Raw genomic sequence first — 23,048 nt, 5'->3', positions numbered from 1 at the left:
TATGTCATTTTGAGGCGTTATTGAGCATTATCGTGTAATCAACAAAGTTTTTCTTTCGTCGAAAGTTTCAAATTGTGTGCCAACAAAGCGTCATATGCGTGAAGTTTTGCTTTACTTCTTCAATTTGAAAAAAAGACCGTGTCTTATCCGACTACTATTTGTTTCGATTGATGCAAAACGCTCTCTCTGGGATAAGATTCTCTTCAGAACAGAATATCCGATATTGATTTGATTTGTTCTTGGCATCAAAATATGGGCAGTTATTTTGGCTGCAAATCCATATGTTGCCATAAAGATGACAACTATCTAACTTGCTTGACATTCAGACAATAAATAAATGTTTGTTATACAATCAATTCAGAAACATCTCAGCTCTTACTGTGTTAAAAATAATTTTTGTTCTCGAATAATCGAGTATGGTCGAAAATCACTTCAAACTACCGTCCGTAGAAACAACTGAAATTATTCCTTTGATTGTACAAAGACGTTTAGCTTAATACTAAGATGATTAGTTGGAGATTTCAGTCGGGTTGTGAATATCCAAAACCTGCTATCAAATCCCTCTTTGGTGTCGTCTATTCGACATCCTTGCTGTAAATCACTCATACAGCGTAATTTTTTGAGTCTGCACAGCGTCTTGAGTCTGCACAGAGTCTTGCTAGGGCTAGCGGATCTATCGAGAATGGTGGATTCGTTTATTCATGCGTCAGGTTGGTTCGGCATCGAACCTCTTTCCGACATGTGAAGGACCTCTTGAGGTCCTTCACATGTGCAAAAATAATTTACATGTGCAAAAATAATTTACTTTTAAAATATCAATAATTTATATTCGTGACTGATTTTCGGAGGTGGGCCTTATATGGGAGCTATAATCAATTATGGACCGATCACCATGAAATTATGTCGTGTGATTTATGTCTATATGGAAGTTATTTGTGTTGAATTTTGTGTGTATACACAGAGAAAACAGATTCGTAGTAGCAACCGAATTTGTTGCCAATCGAATGATTCTGCCTTAGTGACCAAATTTTACTGTTGTGGCTACGAAATTTCAGAAATGTTAACAAAAGTTTGGTCGCTTCAAACGAAATTCTTTTTTATCAACTGACTTTCTTTATCAACTGTCTTCTGTGTGCAACCGAATCATTCGACTGGCAACAAATTCGGTTGCTACTACGAATCTGTTTTCTCTGTGTACCAAAATTTTTAAGAGTTTTATGCACTTTAAAGTGATTTTCGGAAGAGGGTCTATATGAGAGCTTTAACAAATTATGGACCGATCGTAACAAAATTTGGTGACATGAATTTCGTATATATAAAACTTATTTGGAGCGAAATTTGTGGAGATACATACATGTATATAAATTAAACATTTATGACCGATAAAGTCCAATTTTGGGAGGACATTTCTATGGGGGCTAGGTGAAATAATGGACCGATTTCAGCCAGTTTCAATAGACTTGGTCCTTGGGCCGATAAAATTATATGTACCAAATTATATCTAAATTGCGACTTGTACTTTGAGCACAAGGTTTACATGGACAGACAACAAGCCAGCCAGACGCACGGACATCGTTTAATCGACTCAGAAAGTGATTATAAGTCGATCGGTATACTTTAAGGTGTGTGTTAGACTAATATTTTTGGGCGTTACAAACATCTGCGCAAACGCATTATACCCTCCCCACTATGGTGATGTAGGGTCCCTTTAGCTTTGTTTAAAAATGTCATCACAGAAAGAAGTTTTAGGTACAATGCTACAATATTCCAATGACTGCACCCTAATGTCTATAGGTGGACAGCAATATTTACAAATTTTGTTAATTGAAGTGTAAAAAGAAGAACATTCGTACTCTTGAAATAACAAAAGAGCAAGATAAATTAAAACAAGTTATACATTGTGATATATTCATCTGTGCCGAATCTGTTGTACTCTTTAACTTAAAAATAATAAATTTTTGAAGTGAAAAAACGTTGAAAAAAAAATAGTTCCCAATATCATTTTCTATACATAGCAGTATCATACTTTTTTTAAGACGACTTCGGAAAGTTAATTCAACATGCTGACATCGCTATCTATAAGGATCAAAAATATACTTAAATGCCATAAGATCGCCATAAAAAACATGGATAATAATAAAATGTTATGCTCTCTTTTTACTCAGCTATAATCTGATCAGCTGTTTATTATGATTTTTGTATCTTTTTTGATAATTTTTATGAACTTCGTTGACAATCGGGTTATTTAGAGATAAATAACCCATTGTGTTCGGCTCCTAGTGGCTATATTTGCCGACCATGTTAATTTATATATTCTTACTTTAATGAAAATTGTGGAAATTACAAACGGAATGACAAACTTATATAGTATCTGTTTGCGCCTACCACACTCATGGTGAAGGGTATAAATGCTTATATTTCGCAATGAAATCAAATATCTAGTTTCTGAGAGATTTACAAGAAAACTTATCAAGAATGAATTTTGTAATTCATAGTCTATCGATACATTCGGTAGTTTACAAACAGCAAGCAAAAGATTAGCATTGAATTAAAGAATATTGTTTAATGATTTAACAAATTTTAAATGTTTAATTGAATTTCCATTAACAATCAATTAATAAGTAAATAGCTATAAATTAGCTCAGTAAATTAAACACAAATTGAATATAATAATATAATGGCATAGTAAATTGTGCTGAAAATATTGCACAATGTGCTGAGTAAAATCAAGATTTACATAAAAATAATGATCATAAATAACAAAGTGTAATGTGATTTTTATTAGAATTTTCCTAAGTATTCAAACATTAATGAAACAATAATTTTCATTATTAGCAAAAGGCAAAATGCATATTTAAAATTTTTGGTGATCTTGACTCTGCATAATAAAATTTTAAACAAAATTGTGAATTATTAAATCAATATTTGATTTTTAGAAAAATTAGATAAAAGTTATCTAAAAAGTTGTGTTACAAAATAAATTAAAATTCTAGGAAAGTGTGAAAACAAGTTAAAAAAAGTAACTGCTACAAAGAAATACAAAAATTTTAGATCATTTACACAAAAGAAGAAATCTAGATCAATAATCTTTTCCCTGCACCCACATATTACAAGATGTTGAAACATACAAAAAGCACCTGTAAGTTATTTTATATGAATTTTTTCAATTTTATTTCTTTCAATATTTTTTTTTGTTATGTAATTGATATGAAAATGATATGTCTACTAAAGATAGCGAAACAAGAAAAATCTTGTTTTTACTTATATATACCCTTCACCTTCGTGAGAAGGGTATACATTAGAGTGGCCCTTAATGAACGAAAGTTGGATTTTGGCCATTCTCACCCCCCAGATTGGTGAACATTAGTAAAAAAAATCATCCTGAAAAAATTTTTGATAAATCGGTTGGAAGTCTGAAGTTTTGAGATGCATTCACAAGGGGAAAAAAGGAATTTTTTTCAGTTTTTGTAAAAATTTTGCCATTAAAAAATTAGTTTTCCAATTTAATTTAAAAGAATAGAAATGTGTACGCAATTGTCGTTCTAATGAGACATAAAAAACAGAAATTGGTCAAAAAATGTCAAAGTTATTAAAAAATTGCCCGGCCATTAACGTGTCTCAGGCAACTAGAACAAGAAAGGTAGGAACAAAATTAACATATTTTGATAAATATTAAAATAAAAGCTCATTTTTACTTAAAATATGTCCATATTTATTTGTATATGAGTTTTTGTCTTCGTAGGATACCGTTAACCTCTTCTTAGGTATGAACAAAAAAATAACTTTTTTTTAACGGCAGTTTCAAAACTCCATTTTCAAATTTTTAAAAATTTTGTTAAAAAAAGTTCAGAATTTTTTTGGTCATCTCATTGAGATTTATTAAGAATATAATAGGGAATAAAAATGTGGAAAAATTATGAAAATATCTCTTATAGTTTTTCCGTACCTGCGATTTAAATTTTGAAATTTTCGAGAAAAACCAATTATTTGGCAATTTTTAGGCGAATGAGCTCTATTTCCTTACTCTTATGAATTTTAAGCAAACTTTATTCAGAATATTATAGTCCCGATAATTCTAAATATACTCTGAAACTTTTAGTAAAATCGGAAAACGTTAACCCTTAAATCGTGAAGGTCAAAGGTCAAATATTTGGAATTTTTCATGGAGAGATAGCGAAATATTATATACTTTTGGGCCGATTTTGATGAAACTTAAGAAAAATATAACATAAACTCTAGGGTTTATAATAACAACACAAGAATGGAAATTAGCCCTATATAGCACTTGGAGTTAATGACCCCAAACTTTTAAAATCATAATTTTGTTTATGGTTTTAGAAGTTTGGGGTCATTTTAACCCCAAGTGCTATATAGGGTTAATTTTAATTTTTGTTAAATTTGATCAAAATCGGCCCAAAAATATACAACATTTCGAACATTTCGAAATCTTTCCAATAGAAATTCCAAATATTGAAAAATTTGACCTTTGACCTTCACGATTTAAGGGTTAACGTTTTCCGATTTCAGTAAAAGTTTCAGAGTATAAAACAAAAAAAATAATTAAAATTTAAAAAAAAGAGTTTTAAAATTTAAAAAAAAACAAAAAAAAAATATTTTTTTTCCAAAAATATTTAAAATTTTTATTTTGAAGTATAATTTGGTGAAGGGTATATATTTCTAATTTATTAGACATTATTTTAACCATATTGTGTTAAATTCAGTCATGATCATTAATGAAATAGGCAATTTCACGAAGTCTGGTTAGGTGCTAACTAACAGTTATACTGTCGTTAAAATTATTATTGTATGAAAACTGTCAGTATAAATAATGGGGGTAAATAATTTTAAATTTTGTTTTATAAAATCGAAATTATTTAGAATCGATTTATTTGAAAATAGATTGTATATGATTGATACAATAATGTGAATGTTTGCCACAATCATATAAATAATTACAGTGCTATAATAAACATGTATAACTATATTTTTTCTCTGCGTCTGTATTCAAACTTCAAAAATTTTGAAATTGAAAATCCTATTTGAACTCTTCCATAAATCCCAACCTTTGCTATTATCTTTCACCCTTCTGTACATTACAAGTGTCACGTTTATGGTTTGTTTTAATATCGACACACATAAAGTAAAATCTACAAGTAAAATTAGTTATTAACTTAAATTGTTTTTGTGATTTGAAAAACCAAACAAAAAAATGTTACAAATGCATAAAAAGAAGTCAGACAGGCAGACAGACAGGTTGTTTTAATAGCAGGTAAATAATTTAGTACCAACGTACTTGCATACGCATAATGAGAGTGTAAATACTGTCCAAAAAAAAAAAAACTAAATAAAATTAAATGGGTTTATTATATACTGCTAATAATGGTTTTTGAAATTTGAGACAATACTCGAGACTCTTTCTTATACTCTCTGTATGTATATGGAATCACATTGAAATTAACAACTGACTAAAATTATTTATGAAAATTTAAAAAAAAAAATAATATATATCATGCTAGAGAAATTAAATGTATGAGAATTGAGTAAGTGAAAACACTTGTGGTTGGGCGCTGATGCCAGATTGTTTTCAAACAATTTAAAAATTTGTCCAAAAATACCCAATATTTTTATGCCCTTCACCTTCGTGAGAATAAGTTTGTCATTCCGTTTGTAATTTCCACAATATAATTTGCCGACCCTATAAAGTATATATATTCTGGATCCTTATAGATAGCGGATTAGATTAAGCCTTGTCTGTCTGTCTGTCCGTCTGTTGAAATCAACTTTCCGAAGCCCCCAAATAACTTACATACATGATTCGTACATCAATATCTCCGGAATTCTTCCAGCTCGGTTGCTATTTAAAATCGACAAAATCGGCACACAAATGGCTGAGATATAAGGAAAAAAAACTGGACAACCTCGATTTTTGACCTATATCGGGATTACTAAGTCATTAATATAGACAATATGGATATCTAATGATAGATATTTCAATGACCTTTGCAACGGCGTATATAAGGCCATAGTAATTTGGACCTACAGTGGGTAAAAATCGGAAAAAATATTTTTTAGCCTGATTTTTTTTCACGAAAAGTATTTTTAAAAAGTTTTAAAAAAACAATTGGAACAAATTTTTTTCCCAAAAATGAAAAAAACAACTTTGGAAAAAAAAATAAATTTTTGTTTACCTAAAAATATTAAAAATTTTATTTTGTAGTATAATTTGGTGAAGAGTATACAAGATTCGACACAGCCGAATATAGCTCTCTTTGATGATTTATTTACACCTTCCATGATTGGAAACCTACCAGATGTGGCAATTATTGTGCTCAACCAAGTTAGTCAATAAATCCATTGGACGAAATGAAATATAGTTGATTGAGCAGTGGAATATATGGACATGGTTTATACGGGGCCAATAGCATGTTAATTCAAAATATCGCTACCAAAACCTATGAAATTGACCCCTGGTTGTCAAACACTTCTATAAAACAAATGAATTTATGAATATTAAAAAAAGAACTAAACTTTTTGAGTTCTTAACCGAGACAAATCCCAAATTCTGGCAAGGTTGGTCGATGTTATAAATGTTTAAATTTATTTTAAATTTTTTTCCATGTAACTATTGTTAGTGCGAAGTGGTGGTGTTGGACAAGTGAGTGTTAAATGAGTCACATCATTTAATGCGTAATTACTAAGATTTTGTTATCAATTAATTTAAAATATAAAACTAAATATTTCTTGCTATATCATGATGAAATTATTTGACTTAGCATTTTTAAAGATATAAGCAAAAAACTGCAACTACCTCGATTTTTTTACCAAATTTTTTCACAAAAATTTTGTATTTCAAAAACAAATTTTTTTCTTCACCAACATTTTTTTAAAGTGTTTTTCTCCAAGAACCGTGTAATTTGAGTGAATTTTACACCTGTTTTATTTTTGTTACAATAACAAAACACATGTAAAATTTACACTCAAACTACACGCTTGCAAGCAAATATAATTTTGTGAAAATGAGTGAATTCACTTAATTGTGAATAAATTCGAATAGAATCCATCGATTTTTATGATCGATATTTAATTTTGTTCCTATTACATGTGGCTTTGCGATAAAGCAATAAATCTGAACAATTTCTAACGTTTTCGATTTTTTATGATTTTTTTTAAAACAAAAATTTTGCTCACGTAAAAAATATTTTTTTTTTGCTTCAATTTGTTATTATAACTACGAAACTACTGAGCCGATTGAAACGCAATATACATATATGTGAACATTTTTACAAAGCATGTGGAAAATGTTTTCAAAATTCAATCATTCAAAAAAAGAACATTAACTACTCAATTTTATGTAGTATATCAAACAAAAAACTAAAATTTTGTGAAAATGAGCAAATTCACTTAATTGTGAATAAATTCGAAACGAATCCATCGATTCTTATGACCGATATGTCATTTTGTTGCTATTATATGTGGCTTTGTGACAAAATAATAAACCTGAACAATTTCAGATGTTTTCGATTTTTCATGAATTTTTTAAAACAAAAAAATTAGATATTTTCACATAAACAATATATTTTTTGCTTTTATATGTTATTATAACTCCGAAACTACTGAGCCGATTGAAACGCAATATATAAACGGATTAAATGTTATGTAAATTTCAACTTTCCTAAGTTTATTTTAATAACATCGGACTTACTCTTTTTGAGTTATAATTAATTATGTGTGGAAATGACTAACAAAATTTATTATTTTATTAAAAAAAATTTTTAAAAAAAAATCTATCCTTAGAATTGAAAAATTTTACCATTTTTGTACTTAGGTAACCATGATTCATCAAATTTATATAATGGTTAATCAAGCCTGTTTTTGCTGCTGACCTATTTTTTATATCCTACACCTTGGTGAGAAGGGTACACAGAGAAAACAGATTCGTGATAGCAACCGAATTTGTTGCCAATCGAATCATTCGGCTGCACACATAGAATTTTTCGGTTCTATCAACAAAAAGTCAGTTGATAAAGAAGAATTTCGGTTGAAGCAACCAACCTTTTGTTACCCTTTCTAAAATTGTGTAGCCACAACTGTAAAATTCGGTTACTAAGGTAGAATCATTCGATTGTCAACAAATTCGGTTGCTAACACCAATCTGTTTTCTCTGTGTATATGTAAGTTTGTCATTCCGTTTGTAATTTCTACATTTTTCATTTCCGACCCTATAAAGTATATATATTCTGGATCCTAATAGATAGCGCAGTCGATTCAGCCATGTCCGTCTGTCTGTCTGAGAAGTTTGCTATTTAAAATCAGCAAAATCGGTCCACAAATGGCGGAGATATGAGGAAAAACCCAGGACGACCTCGATTTTTTTAACATATTTTTGACCTATATCTGGATTACTAAGTCATTAATATAGACAATATGGATATCTAATGATAGATATTTCAAAGACCTTTGCAACGACGTATATAAGACTATAGTAAGTTGGACCTAAAATGGGTCAAAATCGGAAAAAATATTTTTTAACCCGAATTTTTTTTTTCACCAAAAAATTTTTTTTTTTAAATTTAAAAAAAAATTTAAAGTTTAAAAAATTTAAAAAAAAATAATTTTAAAATAACTCAAAAAAATATTTTTAACAAAATTTAAAAAACAACAAAAAAATTTTGTTTACCTAAAAATATTTAAAATTTGTATTTTGAAGAATAATTTGGTGAAGGGTATATAAAATTCGGCACAGCCGAATAAAGCTCTCTTACTTGTTTTTTTTTATCTTGAGCAAGATCAAAAAGCGATAAAAAAATATTTAAATAATTTGTAAGTTTTTCAAATATCTTGTTTTGGAGTTTAAGTTTGCTTTTTTGAATTTTTTTTTTAATATTTGAAGAAATAATGAAGTGAGTCAAGTATTATTAAAAATGCTCTAATGTAAGTAATATTTCTGCAGTCACGTTCAACTTTTATCACTTTATCATCTTTAAATTACATAGTGTTGTCTGTCATTAACTTCATTCAAATGTGTGCATGAGTGTGTGAGTATTTCTGTTTATTGTTGGTGGTTACAGACGGTACGATACTGAGAAAAAAAAAGTAGCAAAACAAATGTTTCCAGTACTTATTTTTCGCGCTTGAGAGGAAAAATATTGTGGCTCTAATATTTTTGCACAAATATGTATTTTCAGTTGAGATTGAAACGTTAAAACGTAAAGTTGTTTTTCGTGGTGCTAAAAATAAAAATTAATAAAAATACATATAAAATAATAAATTATAAATTAGTGGCTTGAAAAGTATAATAAATATATATATTGATTTGATTTTTTTTATATATACAAAAAAAAACTGACAAATCAAATGAACAAAACTACTAAAGTGTGGTTTTTTTAATTAATATTATATTAAAACATAAACAAAGAAATAAAAAACAAAACCAACCATGTCCTATACTGCCACCTTGGATGTTGACAAAAACATTAGTTCGGAAAATTCCAATACAACTATGATGACAGTAGAAATACCTGTCATTAATCCGTCTGCAATACAAATAGAAAGGACAACGATTTCAACACCACCCCCAACACCTGCTATCATTGAGACGGTTGATTTTAAAACGAAATCCTCCTCTCCCCCTTTAGCCGCAATGGATACCATGGATCCACAGCAAACACAACAACAACAACAAATGCAATCATCTTCGACGACCACCACAACCATGACCAGCACTAAAGGTAAAATAAAGTGAAGTGACAAAATAGGGTAAATCAATCGGTTAAAAAATATTTCAAAATATTTTTCTTCATTTTACACGTTATCGGAGTTCTCATTTGAGTTTAAAGTTAAAATATCTCTTCAAAACCATATAAACTTTTGAGAGTTCAGAGTAGGGTTTTTAATTTCCAGACCTTTTTTGGTTGCCGGGAATCGGGAAATTTTTTTCTACATTCCCGGGTACCCGGCTATTTACGAAATATATAATGATACTGTAAATTAGGAATTTTATAGCCAAATTTCGTGGCGATAAACTGTCAGTTCTCATACAAAAAAATGTTAATTGGAGGTTTACCGTTACGTAGAACGATAACCAGATATTGAGAAAATGAGGGTTAGTGTTATAATTATTAAATATCAGAGCTTCGAATTAATTAATAAAATTTGAGCTTAATTCACTAAAATCGTAATATTTTTATTTAAACAAAATCAAATTTTTTTTTCTAAATTGTTTTTTAATTTTTTTTTAAAAAAAGTTTTTTTTTTAAATTTCTGTAATTATTTTGGAAAAAGAATTTATGACAAAAAAAATTTTGATGAAAAAAAATCGGGTTAAAAAATATTTTTTTCCGATTTTGACCCATTGTATGTCCAACTTTCTATGGTCTTATATACGTCGTTGCAAAGGTTTTTGAAATATCTATCATTAGATATCCATATTGTCTATATTAATGACTTAGTAATCCAGATATAGGTCAAAAATCGACGTTAGTTTTTTTCTTATATCTCAGCCATTTGTGGACCGATTTTCTCGATTTTAAATAGCGACCGAGCCGGAAGAATTTCGGAGATATTGATGTATGAATCGTGTATGTAAGTTATTTGGGGGCTTCGGAAAGTTGATTTCAACACACAGACGGACATGGCTATATCGATTCCGCTATCTATAACGATCCAGAATATATATACTTTATGGGGTCGCAAATGAAAAATGTGGAAATTACAAACGGAATGACAAACTTATATATACCCTTGCCACTCATGGTAAAGGGTATAAAAAGCCTTTCATTCCATAAATCCATTCCTAATATTTAATTTTTTAGATTCATTCCAAAGCCTTTGTTTAAACTGAATTAATTTTAAAGTTAATGAATAACAGAATTTATTCAAACTTTGAATGATTAAATTTTTGTTAAATCAAATTGAAAAAATTGTCTTAAACCTTTTTGTACTAGATTTTAATTGAAGAAAAATTTAATCATTTAATAAATTTTTGAAGCTATTTTGTTATGGATTTGAAGAAGAAATTTAAAGAAATTAGAATGATTCAATAAGAAATAAATTCTATAAATAATGAATTCTCTTTTTAAATTTTCATACGAAAAACCCCAAATAAATAATAATGATAATAAGCGGTCTATTATTGCCAAGATATAAGCAAAAAACTGTAAAAAACTTTTCACTGTTTTTTGGTGAAAAAAAAAACAGAGTTCTAACTTGTTTTCTATGTATTTACGTCAGTTTTTAATTCCCGGGATTCCCGACTAAAAATCCCTGGAATCGTGTAGTGATAAATTGGAAAAATTCCCGAGAAATTTGTACCGGGAATTCCCGGTATAAAAACCCTAGTTCAGAGAGAAACCATTCGTAGTTCCAACTCGTCGATATGGAAATCAGATTTTTAAAGTGCTTGTATTTCATAAAAATTGGGCGACAAATATACTGTTGATCAAAAGTATTCGGTACTAAAAATTACAATATTAAAATCGGTTTAATAGATCTTTCTTCGTTCATGTTTTTAAATATTTATTTTTGTTTATAGCTTCTTAATTAATGACAGTCCACCTATCCACCTATGCTAATCAATAGCGATTTAACTCCAACCAAATTAATTACATCTTAAAGTGAAGTTATTTAAATTCTATAAACTATGGCCAGTTTATAGGTGAGAACAAAGTGAGAAGACTTTGGAAGCTTAGAGACTTAGTGCTTAGATATTAGTTAATAAATAAGTCATTACTATACTTCTTCCAAGTAATGCAAGCGGTATTTAGTAAACATTGAAAAGTATGTTATTCAGTAATTGCAAGACATTACTAAATTTTTGCTGAGATTGTTGAAGTTGATATGTTTATCTAAAGGTCGGATTAGTCGGCTTTCAAAATATTATGAAGCACAATATTTACACAAAACAATTCTCTATCAGATCAAGCTTTCATGTCATTGTCTGTGTAAACTCTGTTGATCAGTTGTCTATTTATCCTAGTAGATTTGCGATCAATCGAAACCGATAGAGCAATCCGATCAGTAATTCCCTGTATCACTAAAAATTATGGCATCCGCAGGACTACTTTTAGATATTTTAGTACCCTCCACCAGATCAGTCGACTTTCAAAATATTATGAAGCACAATATTTACACAAACCAATTCTCTATCAGATCAAGCTTTTCACACTCGTGGATCTCTTTATTTAATAATCTTACATGGCTGATAAATTACCACAAGCATGTCAGCGATCTCATATCATTGTCTGTGTACACTCTATTGATCAGATAAATAGATCAGTTGTCCTAGTAGATTTGCGATAAATCGAACCCGAAAGAGCCATCCGGTCAGTAACTCCCAGTATCATTAAAAATTATGGCATCCGCAGGACTATTTTTTAGATATTTTAGTACCCTCCACCAAGGGCAACTGGTTTCATCTAGTCTGAAAACTTTAATTATCCTAAATGAGTCTGATTCTATATTCCAAAATGGACACTACCGGAATTTGAAGTTGGACTCTTAACCTAGAGAACCTTAATCAGTAAACATTTAATAAGCTTTAGTTTAATTTGAATACGCTTCACCATGGGAGACATGGGTTTGTGATACCTCTGTTTATATATTATTAATTACAACCATTGAGCGACATTTTATTTATTCTGTATCAGATCTCTGTTTTCAGAGTCATGGATTTCAACGTCTTACATGACTGAAAGGTCATCGGTCTCGTATAAGATCAAATTTTTCGGTAACAAAATTGGTTGGAATAACTATCTGCGTAAACTTGTCTATTTATCCTAACAGCTTCGAGATCAACTAAACCAGAGAGAGCTCAGACTTATGGCTTCCACCGGAGTAGTCACATTACTCTTGGGTATTTTACATCATATGATTACTGGTACTGATCAATGATTAACTACAATTTCTAGTCCGAAAATGGTAGTTATGAACCAGAGTTTAAACCTGGCCGTGTAGATTACCTAGAGGGGGTCAAGTTCCTCACTGTCACTTATTGAAAATAACATCGTGGAAATGTCCGCCACAGCTTTGCAGGGTGGCGCGCATCCGAAATGTGCATTTTTCCATGACTTTGGAGCATAAATTTGGCTGAATTTGATCAATGTCTTTGAGGGCAGCTGTGGATTATTTGCATATACCTGCGACTTAAGAAAATTCTACAGGGCAAATCGCACGATCTCGGTGATCAGTTCAAACATTTGATTTCTTTTAAAGTATACTAAGGTGATTCTGCTAAGCCGAATTCTACTTCTTTTTATCAATTGTTGTCATTCAATTCCGAATTTCAAATCCTTACGCCTGTTTTTTAAAGTGCTTTTAGATTCTATTCAATCTTGTTAATTTGAAATAATTCTTATTACAAAATAAATTACAAAATTTCCAAACCACAGTCTATAATTAAAAATGGCTAGGCTAAAATTTTCCTAAAAACCTAGAATTTCAATGTGTTGCAAACATAACAATTAATTTCGTATATATGAAGGTGTGTACTCCCAATGAAGGTGTTTATGGCCAAAATGAAAATAAACCCCGTTTTTTTTTTTGGTTTCGAACTAACCTGCAATAAACATGCAACCAACACAAAGTCAACACTATGGGTACAAGTCCACAACACAAAAAAAATTAGTATATCTACTACAGCGCAACAATTGCAAAAAACTAAATTGTTTTAAATTTACTATTAAACACGCTCAGCCAACTAATAAAAACCCCATCATCATCATCATCCACAAAAAACATCAACATCATTTGTGGGTAACTAACTGACTGAGTAACAAACTACATGCTAAATAAATACTCCAACCATATGAATAATAATCGTAGTTAGTTGGAGCACATGGAGTACAATTTATATTAAAGTTGCTGGTTAGTACGAGTAGTTACCCATCCACCATTATTATGACCATAATAATAATTACGATCGTCTAGTAAAAGTTGTTGATGTTTTACATTAATTTTCACTTTATTTTGAATTTGTTTTTAAAACGAAATGAAATGAAATGCTAAATTTATGGGAAGACTTTCCATGCTAAATTGTTACTACTATTACTTTTCATTTGTTTTATTAGAGGCCTCTAAAAAATCAATTGGTAAATAGAATTGTTGCCAAATGTTGTTAGTTTTAATACAATTTAAGTGATAAATCAGTGATTTAATGTCTCAAAACTGTAAATAATTTAACTATTATCTTTTAGTTTCACAACATTTTTGTTAAATCGAATTTAAAATCTTTTTATTGCCAAACATGCACAAGTTAGAATGATCGGATATCTTTAATCCATGCTGCACAGGAAATGCGTTAATCAGGATAAACATTTTAATAAACAATGTCCTTCAGTTGTATTTCTTTTCGAGAGCAGTTATTGTACGATGTACGAATAGATCAATCCCCTTGACGACCATACCCGATAGATCCGTCAGATCGTACATAATAAAAGTATCCAGAGTTCCGAGTCTTCGACCAGCTAGGGTCGCATAATTAATTAGGTTATATATTGATTAGGTTATATAATGAATCCCTCATTATTGTGAGAATTCATTATATAGAAGATTTACGAACTCTTTTTATAAAAGATTTTAGGCGAATTCCAAACAATTACATTTTGTAAAGAAAATGTAAATATGTATATGAAAAACACTTTTTTTTATACCCTTCACCTTCATTCCGTTTGTCTGTCCGTCTTTCCCAGATATCTTCGGGATCCAAATCTTCAATAATTCTGTCAGACATGCTTTCGAGAAGTTTGCTTTTTAAAATCAGCAAAATCGGTCCACAAATGGCTGAGATATGAGGAAAAAACCAGGACAACCTCGATTTTTGACCTATATCTGGATTACTAAGTCATTAATATAGACAATATGGATATCTAATGATAGATATTTCAAAGACCTTTGCAACGACGTATATAAGACCATAGATGGACCTACAATGGGTAAAAATCGGAAAAAATATTTTTTAACCCGAATTATTTTTTTAAAAACAAAAAAAAAAATTTAAAATTTTAAAAAAAAATTTAAATTTAAAAAAAAAAATTTAAAATAACAATTCAAAAAACATTTTTAACATAAAATGAAAAAAACAACAAAAAAAAAATTGTTGTTTACCTAAAAATATTTAAAATTTGTATTTTAAAGTATAATTTGGTGAAGGGTATGTAAGATTCGGCACAGCCGTATATAGCTAGCTCTCTTAATTGTTTTAAATATTTTTGAATAATTTTTTAAACGAATTTTTCTTTAGGAGCTGGGGTTAATCTCAATCAATTTTCAGAACAATAGATCTGTAAATTTCCTGATTTTGTTATATTTCCTGTAATTCAAATTATTGTAAAGTTCGAACGGTTTAAGATATCCTAATAAAATTTGGAACATATGCAAATTGAAAGGTATTTTAATCAATGAGTTGATAACTTTTGCAATTGTCTTCACTTAAATACCAAAATTTTTTTAAAAAAATAGTTTATTATCAGACTTTGCCTTTTAAAATTTGTTTGGATAAATCTGAAATTTTTCTTAAAAATGGGTGGAGTCTTGCTGCGAGACAGCGAGCTGTGTAAGAAATTATATGTTACACGAATTCATGTTAAGTTTTCTTTCGGAAACATACACAAAAGCCCCATGAAATTTGTTTCTAAAGAGTGTCTCAGTAAGAATGCACTTTTTCATTTTAAATTAAAAACACGTATTTTATAAGATAGTTGTAATATTTTTATTGTAAGAATACATGTTCCGATGAAGAATGAAATTTTCCATGACTTTTTCACAGAGATGTGGCTGTATCTCAACGATGACGGGTTGGATCTCGAATTTGAGTTCAGGAATTATTTTTGGCTTATTTGCATAAAACCGAGTTTACAAAATGGGCCATACAAATGCTCCAGGGGCGTCGATATGGGGGCTCAAACTAGGGTACCGTCGATATGTAAAATTTTTAAACACGTGCCATTTTTTTTTGTTTCCCATCCGATTTCAAAGATATTAATATTTTTGAAAAGCGCTGCGTGTGCTATTTATCTCTTATAATTTCCGAGTTATAGGCATTTCAAAATTGAAATTTAAAAATTTTGGCATACCTTGGTCCGCTTTTTTAAAAATATGGGTCGTACTTTTGAACCGAATGGACTCGTATTTTTTTTATTAGTTAGACAACTAAATTACGGATAACATACAAAAGATTTCAGAGCAATATCAATTATGGATCCAAAAATAAACGATTTGAAATTTAAATATTAAAAAAAATTGTAGATTTTTGACTTAACTCTTTTTTTATTAAAAAAAAACTTTCCTTAAGAACATATAACAATTTTCAGCCCAATTATGAATAAAAATTCCCCGGGAGTTTTTTCCCTTTTCTCATTTTTCCTATTCAAATTCAATGGGAAAAAACTCCCGGGGAACAAACTCCCGCGGAATTTTTTATTTATAATTGGGCTGTTTATGTTTTACGTAGAATATTTTGGTATAAAAAACATGTAAAATTTTTCAAATATGTCGACCCTTTGGAATTTGACCCATTTTTTTTATCAAAAATTCAAATTTGGACCACATGTTCTAAAATCCCAAAGCTGGAATCAGAAAACAATAAGCAGCTTTGGAAACTTTGATGTGTTCCCTATTTATCGCCAAATTATTTTCCCAGCCCCGAAGGTTATGTGGACCCTATAGGCAAAATTGTAAAAAATACCATTTTTGGGATTTTCGATCCAATTTTTAGGCATTGCGGGATTCCCTTTGACCTTTTGACAAGTTTTTTTTACACCTTGTTATTTAGAATGACAAACTTAAAAAACGTTGAGAATTGAGTTTCGTTAATAAATAAAGATTTTATTACATATTCATTGAGTTTCTAAAAATAAAATTTATATCAAAATTTTAATATGATTGCAAATATTAGGAACAATTTGATCCACATTTATTCCGAGCTATATTTTTTTGTTAAGATAAGTTAATTTTTGGTCTTACAAAAAAATTTCAAGTCAATATCTCAATTAGATTAAAAAATATGCCACTTTAAAATTAAAAGTCTATCAAAAATAGCACTTTTTCATACTAAAAAAAAATACCAAACATTTCTGATCAACAAAGAAGTCGGCCCTATCGTGCCTTCAACTGGCAGACAGACAGACGGATGGACATAGCTAGATCGTCTTAGAATTCTATAAGGACCCAGAATATATATAATTGTATGGATCGGCGATGAATATTTCGATGTGTTACAAACGGAATGACAAAATCAATATACCTTTCATATTTTTGGTGGTGGGTTACTAAATTGCTGGTGAAAGAAAAAGTGTCAAATTCAAAATCGTCTTTTAGGTCTAAAAAGGGGGAAAATGTCAGTACTTTTGACTACTCAGTACTAGAATCAATACTTTACAAATCTTTAAAAATTCTTACTTCAAAAACAGAGTTGCCTTTTTTTCACCAACAAATATTGATGTTTTTTCCATATTGAATTAAAAAATAGAACTCTGAAAGTATCGAGTAGTTACTTTTTGGTATTGAATGCCGGGAAAAATAGACTGTATTGAGTACTGAATAACCAAATACTCAATACTTTTACACCACTACCATAAATTACGTCACAGAAATCAGTAATTTGCATATATCTCGCTTATTATGAATCCTACGAGTTTAGGAGTTATTGCAAAACTTCCTTCATTTCGTTTACAGATAATTTTTTGCGTACCATCAATCGATTTCGAGTTATTGTGCACTTATTTCTCGTTGTAATGTGTTTTTCAATCCTCAATTTCATTAACAGTTTTGAGCCATTAGATTTTCCTTAGATTTCCTTCCCCTTAAATGCTGTTTATTTTAAAACTTTTACTAAATATAAGACATAAATCAAGTTTAAATATAACAAAATTTTTTAAAACAAGCAAAATACAATTGAATGCACTGCACTGGTCGGTCGTATCTTCAATTTTATTTGTATTTTCTTATTATGACTGGTAACTGTTGAATATTTTTCGCTATCTCTTCACAATTGTGACTACACATATTACAGAGAGTAATGTTTATTTTTGTATAAAAAAAATAAAGAAAATTTTAATTTAAAAAAAAAACACATTATTTTGCTACATTATTGTTATATTTAACAAATTTAAAAGGAGAAAAATAAAATAATAACAAACAACAAGTAATAAATTTAGTTAAATCGCAATTGGGTTTCAAGTTAATGTACGTACGACTGAGTGAGTGAGTGAGTGAATGAAAAAGATCGTAGTATAATCGTACTGGGTTTAATGAAATCATCAAAAGAAGCATGAGCTGGCATGCGTGTGCTTGTATGTACGCGATTAAACAAATTGTTCATTAATTTATTTAAGGGGAGGGGGGTCTGGAGAAGATAATTTTGCTGCACTGAGTTGAATCTCGTATATGACTCCTCCATGATGCAGCTAAGAAACTTGTAAATTATTGTATGTGGCCTAACCCCTTATTTGTTTTACTTTTCTTGTTGCATGTCTCAACTGTGTTCATACTACATACACCAAAGTATTTACACGCTTATTCAAACACCAAGATTTGAAAGCGAAAGTCTACTCAAGATTATTTTAATCGGAATGTGTGAAAATACATCAGCAGAGTGCTGCAAAATGCAAGCAAATAAACTTTAAGCTACAGATTTTAATTCCCCTCAGAATTGTTCCATTAGCTGTGGAAAAGATTTGAAGGGTCTGATTCGGTTCTGAAATTTTAAAACCTAAACATTAAACTTTTTTAGATTCTGAATTAACTGTCAAAAAATTAAATTCGAAGCTTTGCAATTATCTCACTTTTTGCTGCTGATATTCTGAACACAATCCAGTGACCCAACATTTGCTGCACAGTGTAACTACAATACTTTATTAATTAATTACATTTTGCTACAATTTGTTTAGAATTATGATGACTAGCAGTTAAAGTTATTTCATTCAAACTGCAACAATCGCTGAATTGCAAATGATTTTATTTTGTTTTGTTTAGTATTTGCAAATTTAATTAAATTGGAAGTAATTAAATGTTTTGTTAAACGAAAATATGGTTGAAAAAAACATATTATTTAATGAAATTCCATTTACATGCATAACATTGCAGGAGAACAAAACGATTTTCTAATGAAAACGTTTTAAAATGATATCATAGGCAAATTAAAAATGCTGCGAAAGTGAATTTTATAGTGTTGCAAATTTGAAATGATTTAGTCACTATCAATCAGGAACAGATTACCTCTGTTTTGGGTTTAAAACGTGTTTAAACTAATAATAGTCCAGTCATGCTTGTCGGATTTTCTCTTTATGAGCAGCATTAGGTTTCTAATAGTACTGTGACTTATGTTCAGCTTGATGTAATATTTTTTAAAGTTTATTTTGCGTAATATGAGAATTTTGAAAATGAAAATATTGTTTAATCTGTGTTGTTGTAATTGGTATTTTCTTTAACAATTCTTGCCGTACTTTGGTAAAGTACTTTTTTTCAAATAAGTATTGTTTCCTATTTGTGTTAAATATGGGTACTAAGCAGCAACAGAAATACTTTCATTATCATTTTTTTCCAAAAAACACAATTTTTCCAGTTTTTGCAAATGGTAGTAGAAAAAGTACTTTTTTTTAAAAATGGTACTTTTGCAAAATTTTTTTAAATTTTGCTGAAAAATATTAACAAAAATTTTTTTATAATATTTTTTTAAGTTTTTGCAAAGTGTAGTAGAAAACGTACTTTTTCCAAAAAAGTATTTTTGCCTATTTCTGTTATATGTCGGTACTTAGCATCAACAGAAATACTTTTATTATATTTTTTTTCAAAAAACACTATTTTTCCAGTTTTTGCAAATGGTAGTAGAAAAAGTACTTTTTTAAAAATGTACTTTTGCAAAATTTTGTTAAATTTTGCTGAATAATTAATATTAACAAAAATACTTTTTTAATAATTTTTAGAGTACATATTTGCAAATGGTAGTAGAAAAAGTACTTTTTTCAAAATGGTACTTTTGCAAAATTTTGTTAAATTTTGCAGAAAAATATTAATAAAAATACTTTTATAATATTTTATATATATTTTTTTTAAGTTTTTGCAAATTGTAGTAGAAAAAGTACTTTTTTCAAAAAAGTATTTTTGGCTATTTGTCTTAAATATGTATGGGTAATAAGCATCAACAGAAATACTTTTATTATAATAAATTTCAAAAAAGCACTATTTTTCCAGTTTTTTATAAATGGTAGTAGAAAAAGTACTTTTTTCAAAATGGTACTTTTGCAAAATTTTGTTAAATTTTGCTGAAAAATATTAACAAAAATTTAGTAGAAAAAGTACTTTTTTCAAAAAAGTATTTTTGCCTATTTGTGTTAAATATGGGTAATAAGCATCAACAGAAATACTTTTATTATAATTTTTTCAAAAAAGCAGTATTTTTCCTGTTTTTTTAAATGGAAGTAGAAAAAGTACTTATTTCAAAATGGTACTTTTGCATAATTTTGTTAAATTTTGCTGAAAAATATTAAGAAAAGTTCTTTTATAATATTTGTTTAGGTTTTTGCAAATGGTAGTAGAAAAAGTACTTTTTTCAAACTAGAATTTTTGCATATTTGTGTTAAAATGGGTACTAAACATCCACAGAAATACATACTTTCATTAGAATTTTTTTCAAAAATCACTATTTTGCCAGTTTTTGCCAATGGTAGTAGAAAAAGTACTTTTTTTTTAAATGGTACTTCTGCATAATTTTGGAAATATATGGAAAAATATTTCTATCATAATTCTTTAAGTATTTGCAAATGGTAGTAGAAAAAGTATTTTTTTCAAAATAATACTTTTGCATAATTTTGCTGAAAAATATGAGCAAAACTATATTTATAATAATTTTTTAAGGAAAGTACTATTTTGCTAGATTTTTTAAATCGTAATAGAAAAAGTACTTTTTACAAAAATCTTCTTTTGCTTATTTTTTAAAATTTTGCTATTTAAAATAATAATTTAAATTATAATAAAAATATTTTAATATTGTGTTTTAATTTGTTACCAATTTGAATTTTCTTTAAAGAAAATCCATATTTATTAATTTTTCTTAAAAAAATAATTAATTATGTTAGAAAATTAAAATAAAGTATATTTCTTAAAATTTTCGAAAATAGTAGTAAAAAGTATTTTTTCCAAAAAAGTATTTATGCCTATTTGTGTTAAATATGAGTAATAAGCATCAACAGAAATACATACTTTTATTAGAAATTTTTCAAAAAACCACTATTTATCCAATTTTTGCAAATGGTAGTAGAAAAAGTACTTTTTTAAAATGTTTCTTTTGCATAATATTGTTAAATTTTGCTGAAAAATATGTCTATCATAATTCTTTAAGTTTTTGCAAATGATAGTAGAAAAAGTACTTTTTCTAAAATTGTACTTTTGCACAATTTTGTTAAATTTGCTGAAAAATATCAGCAAAAGTATTTAAGAAAAGTACTATTTTCAAATAGTAATAGCAAAAATACTTTTTTCAAAAACCTTCTTTTGTTTATTTTTTAAAATTAAGGGATTTAAAATAATATATTTAAAATGCTATAATAAAAATATTTGAATATTGCGTTTTCAAAAAAGTACTTTTTTCGCTCACAAATTTTGAAAAAGTACTTTTTTTTTGAAAATGATACTTTTGCATAATTTTGCCGAAAAATATTTAAAAAAAATTCTTTTACAATAATTTATTAGGGAAAGTACTATTTTTCCAGATTTTTCAAATAGTAATACAAAAAGTACCTTTTTCAAAAAACCTTTTTTTTTGCTTATTTTTTAAAATTTTGCTACAATAAAAATACTTTAATATTGATTTTTCGAGAAAATCACTTTTTTCGCCCAACAATTTGAATCTTTTTGAAGAAAATCCATGTTTTTTTTTAATTTTTGTAAGAATAAATTAAAAATAATTAATCTTGTTAGTAAATTAAAATAAAGTAAAGTAGAAAAAGTACTTTTTGCAAAAAAGTATTTATACCTATTTGGTTAAATATGGGTACTAAGCATTAACTTTTTTCAAAAAAGCACTATTTTTCCAGTTTTTGTTAATGGTAGTAGAAAAATTACTTTTTTTAAAATGGTACTTTTGCATAATTTTGCTGAAAAATACTTTTATAATAATTTTTTAAGAAAAGTACTATTTTTCCAGATTTTTTAAATAATAATAGAAAAAGTACTTTTTTCAAAAAAGTTTTTTTTTTGCTTATTTTTTTAAAATTTTGCTAATTTAAATAATTTGTCAATTCACAAGGTCTCTTATCAGTCATATTGTCATAATGTCCTAATATATCACGACTCGGTAGCTCGGTTTAACCGACTCTTAGGCATTCGGCGGAGGTCTCTTCTGGTTGGTAACGATTACACAATAAACATAACATACAGAGTAGTATTATTTTAGGGCATTGTGAAGTATTAGGACATTATGACAATATTACATGATAAGAAACCTTGTGAATTGCCCAAATATATTTAAAGTGCTATAATAAAAATACTTTAATATTGATTTTTCGAAAAAAGCTCTTTTTTGGCCATTAAATCGAATCTTTTTAATGAAAATCCATGTTATTTTTTTAATTTTTGTTAGAATAAATTAACAAAAAATAATTAATTGTGTTAGAAAATTAAAATAAAGTACCTTTCTTAAAATTTTCGAAAATAGTAGTAGAAAAAGTAGTTTCTTCAAAATGGTACTTTTTGATATTTTTGATAAATTTTTCTATTAATCATTTTCTTTTATAATAATTGGTTTGAAGAAAGTACTATTTTTTCTAGTTTAACGGTTGCTGATTCTGATAAGAATCGATTAATCTCAAAGAAACTTTCGTAACTTTTGAGTTCCTGACTGATTCTTATATTTATTAACTGCTTGGCTAATAAATCATATATCAACCAGTCACCCTATATATTGGAGTCATTGAAAAGTTTGCGCCATTTCTTTCGGGAGTTGGCTATATCTGAAGACCCATGGCGGCCTTGTTGGCCTATAGTTGCAGTTGCGTCGTTGAGTTAGCTTATTGACAACCCTTATAATATTCTCAATAGCATTTACTATCGGAGGAGAG

General features: G+C 28.4%; 1 protein-coding gene across 3 annotated transcripts in view; it reads left to right on the top strand.

Moving 5' to 3' along the window:
• The window catches only part of LOC135953703 (plasma membrane ascorbate-dependent reductase CYBRD1), a 57,474-nt gene that overhangs the window by 23,310 nt on the left and 11,116 nt on the right, over window positions 1–23,048 (top strand). The window contains exon 1 of one of the 3 annotated variants that reach the window (XM_065503679.1): window positions 9,365–9,728. The exons of the other annotated variants lie outside the window; for them this stretch is intronic. Within the exon in view, the coding sequence (XP_065359751.1) occupies window positions 9,437–9,728 (292 nt within the window). The 5' untranslated portion in view covers window positions 9,365–9,436. Of the gene's footprint in view, window positions 1–9,364; window positions 9,729–23,048 lie in introns of those variants that run through there. 3 annotated transcript variants of the gene reach the window in all.

This window comes from Calliphora vicina, chromosome 3 (assembly GCF_958450345.1).
Source record: "Calliphora vicina chromosome 3, idCalVici1.1, whole genome shotgun sequence".
Taxonomy (NCBI): domain Eukaryota; kingdom Metazoa; phylum Arthropoda; class Insecta; order Diptera; family Calliphoridae; genus Calliphora; species Calliphora vicina.
This window is presented reverse-complemented; position numbering and strand designations above follow the sequence as displayed.